Source organism: Rhinopithecus bieti, unplaced genomic scaffold, assembly GCF_001698545.2.
Source record: "Rhinopithecus bieti isolate Rb0 unplaced genomic scaffold, ASM169854v2 scaffold_23826, whole genome shotgun sequence".
Classification (NCBI taxonomy): domain Eukaryota; kingdom Metazoa; phylum Chordata; class Mammalia; order Primates; family Cercopithecidae; genus Rhinopithecus; species Rhinopithecus bieti.
The window spans coordinates 1066030-1076683 of record NW_016811267.1 but is presented as its reverse complement, the minus strand read 5'-3'; the positions used below and the strand labels follow the sequence as shown (position 1 = coordinate 1076683).

The 10654-nt window shown below is 53.3% G+C and overlaps 1 protein-coding gene across 2 annotated transcripts in view; it reads right to left on the bottom strand.

The window, feature by feature from the left end:
* AP1M1 (adaptor related protein complex 1 subunit mu 1) overlaps positions 1-10654 on the bottom strand; it is a 39528-nt gene that overhangs the window by 5521 nt on the left and 23353 nt on the right. For both annotated transcript variants that reach the window (XM_017893688.1, XM_017893689.1), the window contains exons 6-9: positions 4749-4875; positions 3607-3749; positions 3089-3160; positions 2380-2538 (exon numbers count right to left, since the gene is read on the bottom strand). In XM_017893688.1, coding sequence (XP_017749177.1) covers positions 2380-2538; positions 3089-3160; positions 3607-3749; positions 4749-4875 — 501 coding nt within the window. The remainder of the gene's footprint in view (positions 1-2379; positions 2539-3088; positions 3161-3606; positions 3750-4748; positions 4876-10654) is intronic.

Here is a 10654-nt window from a genome sequence, read left to right as displayed (position 1 = left end):
TCTATATTTCTTAAAATTTATTTTCTGCACTTCCTTTTGTCTTTAGGGTGTGTTACTTGAAGTAATGTGTATCTGTAGCTGTCATCAACTTGATACGCTGATGAATTAATTTTGCTTTTCATTTTTAGGAATTACCTTTTTTTCCATTTTGATTTAATTTTGTTTTATATGCTTGGAAAGCACTGACAGGTGTACCTTGAGACATTGCAGTTTGGACACTGCCATAAAGCACATAGTACAGTTAGGCAAGTCACACACATGTTTTGGTTTCCCAGTGCATATAAAAATTACATTTACTGGCTGGGCTCGTGGGCTCACGCCTGCAATCCCAGCACTTTCGGAGGTCGAGGCTGGTGGATCACAAGGTCAGGAGTTCGTGATCAGCCTGGCCAATATGGTGAAACCCCATGTCTACTAAAAATACAAAAATTAGCCAGGCGGCCGGGCGCGGTGGCTCACGCCTGTAATCCCAGCACTTTGGGAGGCCGAGACGGGCGGATCACGAGGTCAGGAGATCGAGACCATCCTGGCTAACATGGTGAAACCCCGTCTCTACTAAAAATACAAAAATTAGCCAGGTGTGGTGGCGGGCGCCTGTAGTCCCAGCTACACGGGAGGCTGAGGCAGGAGAATGGCGTGAACCCGGGAGGCGGAGCTTGCAGTGAGTGGAGATCATGCCACTGCACTCCAGCCTGGGCAACAGAGAGAGACTCTGTCTCAAAAAAAAAAAAAAAAAAAAAAAGCCAGGCATGGTGGTGCATGCTTGTAATCCCAGCTGCTCAGGAGGCTGAGGCAGGAGAATCGCTTGAACCTGGGAAGTAGAGGCTGCAGTGAGCCGAGATTGTGCCACTGCACTCCAGCTTGGGTGACAGAGCAAGACTCTGTCTCCAAAAGAAAAAAAAAAGCTTACTGTATAATGTAGTCTGAATAATGTGCAACAGTAGTATGTCTAAGAGAATGTACATACCTTAGTTAGAACATACTTTATTGCTAAAGAGTGACAACACAGAGACGCGAAGTGAGCACGTGCTGTTGGAATAATGGTGCCAACAGACTTGCTCAACACAGGGTTGCCACAAACCTTCCATTTGTTTAAAAACTGAAAAAAAAAAAAATGCAGTATCTGGGAAACACAATAAAATGAGGTGTGCCCATGCATAGCTTCGAAGTCAAATTTACACAAGCACGGTCCACGCCAGCCTGTGTCTCGGCCTTTAGCCCCGTCCCTTCCTCCTCCATCTACAGCTCACCATGCTGTTTATTTGATGAGGTATTCTCCCATTGTGTTTTAAATAATAAACACTATTTTCAACAGTGGAATTGCAGGAAAAGAGGAGATAATCCAACAATCAGGGATGGTCACTACCCCTCCATGGAATATTCCACAGCTCCCAAAGCCGACCACCAAGAAGACAGTCAACACCAGAAGGAAAACGCTCTGCCGCAACGCTGCATGGAAGGGCAGGCGCCGAGTTGGCTCTACTTGAGTATAATGAGGAAGACCCAAATATGCAGAAAGAAAGGTGAGAAGGAGACGTGCAGAAAGGCTGACAGGAGTATTAGGTGGTAGGGTAACGGGCTTTTCTCTCTCCTTCCTCTACTTTCTGCATTTTATGTCATGTGATTAGATTGAGACTGGGAGGGAAAGTGCCATCATGAAATTCAAGGAGCTTGAATTGCAGCATTTCCAGCTTAACTCAGCTGGGGCTGCAGGCGGAGAGACGGGAGAACATGGAAAGTAGCGCCTGCCCTGAGCCTGCCTGGCGGAGCAGGTCAGTGCCACCCGGCTCGGCTCCAGAGCCATGCCCGGGCCTAGCCTCTCTGTGCACTGTGTACACCCAGCAAGCCCAGACTCAAGTCCTCAGAACCCCTAACACGGTACCGGGGAAGTCATGCCGGTGCAGAGCTGGCCCAGGACATGGGCGGCTGGTGCAGGGCTCTGGAGGCTATGCTGCTCTGGCCTACAGGCAGCCATGCCCCTTGATGGCAGGCAAGGCTGAGCCTGCACGGAAAGGGCCCTGCACCTGCCAGGGTGGACGGGGCTCCTTCAGGGCCTGCCTGGACAGGAGCCCCATCTCACATCAGTACTCGGGGGCAGCACAGAGAGAGAGAGGAAGAGGGCACTGCCCTGAGGTTGAAGACAAAGGCTGGTTCACAAACAAGAGGAAAGCAGAAAGGGGCCCAGGGGCCAAGTCAGCCTCTGACTCTTCCCGCTTTCCCTCCAGTCCTTGGCTCTCCGTCCACCCTTTCAGAAGCCCCAGGTGTGGGGGACACAGTGGCCACAGTCACCCCATCTCGAGGTGCTGGGGTCCTGGGCACCCAGGCTGCCTTGCAGAGACAGGCGCAGGGTGCATGTGGATGTCTGGATGGAGTGCTCACCGGGAAGGACTTGATGGACCACACGATCTCGCTGTTCTCGGGGACCCACTTGACGCTCCCCACTGTCGTCTTGAACTTGGGTGAGTCGGCATCATTGGGCACAGGAATGTGGATCTCCACGTTGTTGGCTGTTGACCGCCGCTTGAACTGGCTTTTGGCCTGCAGGCCAGGCCGATGCGGCCCAGGGTTATGGAGGCCAAAGTGAGCTGGCCCAGCCCCTCCAGGCCACATGTCCCTCAGCCTGGCCTGGGGAATCCTCCCTAGCCCCACTTCTCCAGGCACTACCCACCCCCACTCCTACCCTCGAGACTCTCCCAAGGCCTAATTTCAGGCGTTTCATCTTCGTCCTCCTGTCTGCTCAGCTTCCAAGGCTCCCCATCCCTCCCTCTGCCCTGCCCTCCTAGGACAATGTTGTGTCCCAGGGCCAGGCTGCGCTGGACAGGGTCACTGAGGGGCAGAGGTGCTCCACCTGGGGGCAATACCTCTGGGAGTGTCCTGGATGCCTAGTTATAGGCCCCTCCCCACAAGTGGCACCATCTAGGAGCAGGCCTCAGGCGGTGTCCCCTCAGTGTCAGGCCACTCCTGCATCTGAGGCCACAGCGAGGGTGCATGGATGGCAGCCCTACAGCACCCCCAGCCCTCGGTTAGGCCCCCAGGACAGGCCAGAGACACCAGAAGGCCCTCAGTGGGTGGCCTCAGGCCCCCGCACCTTGATCATGTACTCGATGCGGCTGTGGGAGTGCTTCTCAATCACCGACTCGATCCATATCAAAGGCTTGACCTGCCGAGGAGGGCAGAGAGGGTGCTCACACCTGGCCATGTTTGACAAAGGCCCATTTCAGAGGGGAAACCAAGGCCCAGGGCAAGGGGCCATCTGCCCAGCTGTTGGCCCAGGGCCCGGTGGGGAGTGCACAGCCAGCGTCAGGAAGGGTCAGGGCAGATAGGCCGAGGCAGCAGGGAGCTACTAGGGAGGCCTCGGTACAAATGCAGAAAACGTGCGCAGGGCCTGCTCTAGGGGGCTGCCTGGGAAAGAGGTGTGGTGGCGAAAGGGGTCTGTGCCCCTCAGAAAGCTCGGAGTCCCAGGTCCTCAGACTCCATCTCTGCGGAGCCAGGCAGCTCATGGAGCATGGGGTGGGGCCAGCCCCGGCGCCTGCCTGGGCTTCACCTCCTGGAGGTGAAGGGGAGGAGGCGGCCACCAACAGCCCAGCCCCGGGGTGGCGCACTCACGTGGGTGTTGAGGCGGTAGGACATGAGCTCGAACTCGCCGTCGGGCGGGATGAAGGAGATGGTGCGGTCGTTCTCGAAGCGTGATAGCCGCACACATTGGTGGAACTTCACATCCTCCAGCTCCACAGATTTGCTTTTGCCGCCTGGGGTCAGGGGTGAGGGTAGAACAGACCTGGGCCCTCCGGGTCACTCTCTCAGCAGTACTCCTACCACCTGGGACCCACCCCAGCAGAGCAGGGCCCCCAGTCCACGCAGTAACAGCAGCCTGGGCCACAAACACCAAGGGGGCTGGGTCCCAAGACAACTGCCCCATCACTCCTCATACCCCTGGGGTCCTGGCGGGCAGGGCTGGTGGGTCTGGTTCATGCTGAGTCTCCAGCGGCCACCCCAGGGCCCAGCCAGGGGACCTGCTCAGGACACGTTCACTGAATGGTTGATCAATGGACTTGGCTGGGGGATGGCTCGGGGCTCCCCAAGGGCTCAGGCCCCGGCATCCACGGGGTCCTGGGTCTTCCTTGGTTTCCCACCTCCCTGAGGGCTATATGGGTGGGGCCTTGCCCAGCCCCGGGCGGGGAGCTGCCCTGATGGGCTGATGCCCAAGAAGCCCTCACTGGGCCAGGAACGGGGGCATGCCTAGCCACTGTACCCTCTTCCAGTGGCCTGTGACAGCTGAGAGGCGGGAGGCACAGTTTGCAAACCCAGGCCCTGAGCCCCTCTGACCCCGCCCTACCGTGGGAAGTGTTACAGACCAGCAGCGGGAGCGAGAATCACCATGCGTGGCCTTCACACAGCCCACACCTAGGGCCCAAGGTGAGGGGAGAACCTGGCCTGGGAGGGAGCGAGCAAGGCCTCGGCCTGAGCTCCAGCGGCCTGGGCAGTGCAGGGCAGGGTGCAAGACCTGGCATGTGAGGCTGGGTGATGGGGGCCTCCCAGCTGGACTGGAGGATTTCACTCCCCTGCGCCTTCTATGTCCCGGAAGGGAGAAATACTCTACACAGCTGTCTCAAGCAGTGTGAAATGCTGCTAAACCAAGCGCTTGAAACCAGCTTGTTCCTCCGCCTGGCCCAACCCTGCTCTGGGCTGTAATGTGCGTGCCCGGTGAAGCCGTCCTCACGCGCAGGGCCCTTGGCACAGGTACTCACGGCCCGTGTTGTCGAAGAGGACCTTGTCGTTGAGGCCCAGGCGCAGCTCGGGCATGCCCGAGAGGAAGACCCGCATCTTGATGGAGCCCACAATCTCACTGCGCAGGACGTTGCCGTTGGCGCTGACCTGGGGGTGGTGGTGTGGGAGTGAGGGGAGGTCTGCAACTCACCAGCCACTGCCTCCTACCACGTCATGTGACCCTCTGGCCACCCTACTCTCAACGCCCTTCTCACCTCCAAGCCCATCCCTCTCCTGGGCATTCCCTGAGCTGGGGGAGTCCCAACTGTGGCTCAGGCCTACCCCCAACCCAAACCAACCCATGCCTGGCTGAGGGTCCCCAGGCTCACCCACCCCCTATTCCAGCCTTAACGCCGGGGCCCTGTGGACATGAGGTGGACACTGCGGGTCCTGCCTTCTAGGCCTCAGGCCACAATGGGGCTTGGTGATGCGTGCCTGGAGCCCCCTCTGAGAGTTCTCTCTCAGGCACCAGTCCCTCCCTCCTGAGAGCCCCCTGAATGCCCCGGGCCAACCTGGCAGCTGGTCCCTGTGCTGAATCAGCCTCGAGAGGCCATGAGCTCGGCTGGCCCCAAGCCAGGACCTTATGGTCCCTGCTCACCCAATGGGCTGGGCTGGGGTCTCTTGGACCAGGCCAGACTTGCTTTTCTTGAATGCTGTTTCTCCTCTTGGCCTCCTGGGGAGGCCCCCGGCCCCTCACCCCCCAGGGCTTATGAGAGATGGCACTTCCTGGGTCCTGACCCCTTCCTGCTTCCCAGGGCCACCCTGAAGTGTGATAACGCTTGATTCAAAATAATCAACTTAAATCCAGTCACAGTGGCTGACATTGACAGCATTTCCACCATGCCAGGCATTGTTCCACACACGCCTCGACAACCTCTGGGGAAGGGACCATGGGGAGATGACCTGAGGGGCTGTAACCCACTGTGCATGCCGAGATGCATCTGAAAGTGCAATTAAAAATCCACACCAGGGCGATGGTCCTGCATCCCCTAGCCTGTCCTGAGGGAGCCAAGATGCTGGAGCATCTCTTCTTGCATCCATTTTAGAAGTGAGGAAACAGGCACAGATCAGAGGCCCCGTGCTGAGGGCACAGAGTGACAGGCAGAAGAATCGCAGGGGCTGCAGCCCTGGCCACCACTGCATACTGCCATGCTGCATGAGGCCATGCCCACACCAGCAAGTGGGCCAAAGGCCACCGACTTGAACACCTGGGGCCAGATGCTGGCTCCAGCCAGGCTAACATGGTGCAGGGCCTGTGTTTCCTGTCTGCAGAGTGGCAGGAGAGTCTGTGCAGTCTTATGCATGATGTCCAAAAAGCACTGGGTAGACAAACAAAAGACCCTCACCAGCTTGCCGCTTCTGAGAGAATTGGGAAAACTGAGGTGCCAAGCAAATGACAGCCCGGGGAGGGGCAGGGAACTGGACATGGCCCCAAGGGCTCCGGTTCCGTCACCTCCCCAGCCTCACCTCCTGGTGCTGTCCTGTCCTCATCTCGCAAGCAGCTCCCTGATCCCATGGTGCACAACAGCTTCCCTGCGACTGCCTGCTTGTCTGTCTCTGTCTCCCTGCTGCGGGAAGCCACGTGCGGCTGTGCGCCGCCATGTCCAGCACTGGAAACAGCGTGTGTGGCAGCAGGTGCTCAGTGGACACGCAGAGGCTCAGGAGCTCGGGACCCTCACCGGCCAGGGTTCCAGGAGCCCGAGCATTGGGATTTCGCCTGCCTCCTTCTCGGAGGGCCCTCTTCTCAACTGTGACAGCCCCTAATTCCCTTTGGGTGCTGCCTCCCCCTGAGGGAGTAGGGATTGTCCCCGGCAGCCAGCTGTAACTGAACACATGGGTCATGAATGCCGTGAAGGCAGGCCCAGGGAGTGAAGCTAAAAAGCCACCCAGTCCATGAGGCTGATCTCAGCCCTGCAGGCAGCAATCAGGACCTTCTCAGCTGAGGTGTGACAAGCCACCCAGAACCGGTGCACTTCCCAGAGTGGGTGCTGAAGGGATGCTTGCTGAGGGCCCGGCTGTGTAAGTACGAGGCTCCACTCAGATGATCGCAACTGGAGGCAAATGTTGACCCAGCCGCCAGCTCTGCAAGCCACTTAGGAAGGCGGCATTCTGACAGCTGCCTTTGTGCTGACCCGTGTGGGGTGGAGCCACGGGCAGCAGCGCACTGTGGCAGGGACCCCCGCAGCCCCAGCGCTTCCCTGCTCAGTTCTCTCTAAGCTGCCCCCTGGGACTTGCCTTTGCACCCCAGGGCACCCAGATTTGGGCTCAATGAACCATCAGTCAAGGGTCCCTAGGGGAGAGGGGAATGTGGTTAGCAAGGCCACTGTCCTGTCCCATGGTTTAGAAAGTAAGAAAGCGAAGAGGTCTGCATGGAGCGCGCTGGAAGAGTCTTTCCGGGCAGCACTCTCCTTGGCAATTCCGTGTCTGGGGCCTTGGCCCTCCAGAAATCCCAGCTCAGGTCACAGAGACACCCAAGTGCACACGTCTGGGGCTGAGCAAGTGTGCCCAATGCTGCACTACCTGTGGCCGTCAGAAACAGGTGCCCGAGTGACCTGCATGACTGGATTGGCTGAGCCCATCACAGTCTACCCACACTGCAGGGATGAGGCCAGAGTGCACATAAAAGCAAGTGGCTGGCGAGGTGGGTCAGCTGGTGCCCCTTCCCCTGCCACTGACTACAGCTCTGAAACCTGGGCAGGGGGCTTGGCAGTTGCTGGAACACTGAGGACAGCGGCAGGTGGACCAGAGAAGAGCCACGAACGCAGTGTCCTCACCGCCCCCCATGAGAAAGTGCAGCAGCAATCTGGAAGCAGAAGTGTGCACCACAGAGCACACGAGAGCTCAGTGGAGCCTCCAGGCCTGGCTCTGGGGCCAGAAGAGGAACTTCCAACTCTCCTGGAAAACACAGAAGTCCCCCATCTCCCTGGTTCCTCATGTCCCAGGCCCTGTGGTGCTAGCTACTATTCCGAGGGGGTGGGGCAACCGTTGTCCTTTTCTCACACTGTCCTCTCTCCATGTGGGCTGGGAAGTGGGCCCAACGGCAGACGTGTGCAACAGAGTAAACCGCAAGGTATCAGAAAAGTACTGAGTAGACAGCACAGAGCCAGAAGTTCAGGAAAGTCACCCCATGAAGTGGTTTATGTCTCCAGAACTCTCTAGAATCGAGCATGTGTGAATCCTGTGCGTATACCACACTTTGACTTACCAAAGACTTCGAGAACTGAACTAACCACCCTGGTCCCAGACTGGCCACTGGGCAGTGCATACCCAGGAGATTTGACCTGGAAATGGCACATGGGGCTTTAAGAACTGACGTGATGTTTATGGTCTACAGGTTGGGGGCTGGAACTTGTGCCCTAAAACTAAGATTGGCTGTTGGCTAAAACAAAAATATCAATATTTCCCATATAACTTAAATAAGACCTAGAATATCACCACATAATGCTCAAAAAGTCCAGGATGCAATCCAAAATTACTCAGCATACAAACAACCAGGAAAATGTCAACTTGTCTAGAAAACCCAATCAACCACTGTCAACACTTCACGGATGTTGGGATTATCTGAGAACTTTAAACGGCTATTTTTAAAACTGCAAATGCTTGCAACAAATGTTAAAATAGAAAGTCTCAGCAAAGAAATAGATCATAAAGAAGAATCAACCAGGAGTTTGAGACCAGCCTGGGCAACATGGCAAGTCCTAGTCTCTACAAAATAAAAAATAAAAAGAATTAGCCAGGCATGGTGGTGCTACTCATGTGGTCTCAGCTACTCAGCACACTCAGATGGGAAGATCATGTGAGCACAGGAGGTTGAGGCTGTAGTGAGCTACAATCGCACCACTATACTCCAGCCTAGGCAACAGAGTAAGACCCTATCTCAAAAAAAAAAAAAAAAAAAAAGAGAGAGAGAGAGAGAGAAGAATCAAATGGAGAAATTTTAGAACTAAAAAATAGAATAACTGAAATAAACAACTTGCTCGATGGACTTAATAGCAGAATGGAGGCCACGTACAGTGGCTCATGCCTGTAACCCCAGCACTTTGGGAGACGAGGTGGGAAGATCATTTGCCCCAGGAGTTTGAGATCAGCCAGGGCAACACAGCAAGACCCTCATCTCTACAATTTTTTTTTTTTTTTAATTAGCCAGGCTTGGTGGCACACACCTGTAGTCCCAGCTACTCAGGAGGCTGAAGCAGAAGGATCACTTGAGCCTGGGAGGTTGGAGCTATAGTGAACCATGCTTGCTCCATGGCTCTCCAGCCTGAATGACAGAGTGAGACCCTATCTTGAAAAAAAAAAAAAAAAAAAAGCAGAATGGAGACAAATAGGAAAGGGCCAATGGACCTGTGAACTTAAAGACAGATCATGTAAATTGTCCAATCTAACAGAGAGAAGAACAGATAGAATAAAATAAGCAGCCTCGGGGACACATGAGACAATAACCAAAGGTCTTTCATGTCACTGGCATCCTGAAGGAAGACTAAAATGACAAAAACATATCTGGGGGCCAGGTGTGGTGGCTCATGCCTGTAATCCCAGCACTTTGGGAGGCCAAGGCAGGTGGATCTCCTGAGGTTGGGAGCTCAAGACCAGCCTGATCAACATGGAGAAACCCCATCTCTACTAAAAATACAAAATTAGCCAGGTGTGGTGGCACATGCCTGTAATCCCAGCTACTCAGGAGGCTGGGGCAGGAGAATTACTTTGTAGAAAGCAAAGAAGTTCCCTTTCAAAGTTTCCCTTCTTATTAAAGAATAAATTGTAAGTGTTAGAAATAATGTACATTCTATGTCCTTGTACTTTAACCAAAATATTTGTTTTAGACATAAGAGGTGTTAGATATAAGGGAATGAGTACATTCTATGTCCCTGTACTTTAACCAAGATATTTGTTTTTGATGTGAGAGACGTTAGATACAAGAGAATGAGTACATTCTATATCCTTGTACTGTAACCAAGATATTTGTTTTTGACGTAAGAGATGTTAGATACAAGGGAATGAGCACATTCTATGTCCTTGTACTGTAACCAAGATATTTGTTTTTGACGTAAGAGATGTTAGATACAAGGGAATGAGCACATTCTATGTCCTTGTACTGTAACCAAGATATTTGTTTTTGACGTAAGAGATGTTAGATACAAGGGAATGAGCACATTCTATGTCCTTGTACTGTAACCAAGATATTTGTTTTTGACGTAAGAGATGTTAGATACAAGGGAATGAGCACATTCTATGTCCTTGTACTGTAACCAAGATATTTGTTTTTGACGTAAGAGATGTTAGATACAAGGGAATGAGCACATTCTATGTCCTTGTACTGTAACCAAGATATTTGTTTTTGACGTAAGAGATGTTAGATACAAGGGAATGAGCACATTCTATGTCCTTGTACTGTAACCAAGATATTTGTTTTTGACGTAAGAGATGTTAGATACAAGGGAATGAGCACATTCTATGTCCTTGTACTGTAACCAAGATATTTGTTTTTGACGTAAGAGATGTTAGATACAAGGGAATGAGCACATTCTATGTCCTTGTACTGTAACCAAGATATTTGTTTTTGACGTAAGAGATGTTAGATACAAGGGAATGAGCACATTCTATGTCCTTGTACTGTAACCAAGATATTTGTTTTTGACGTAAGAGATGTTAGATACAAGGGAATGAGCACATTCTATGTCCTTGTACTGTAACCAAGATATTTGTTTTTGACGTAAGAGATGTTAGATACAAGGGAATGAGCACATTCTATGTCCTTGTACTGTAACCAAGATATTTGTTTTTGACGTAAGAGATGTTAGATACAAGGGAATGAGCACATTCTATGTCCTTGTACTGTAACCAAGATATTTGTTTTTGACGTAAGAGATGTTAGATACAAGGGAAT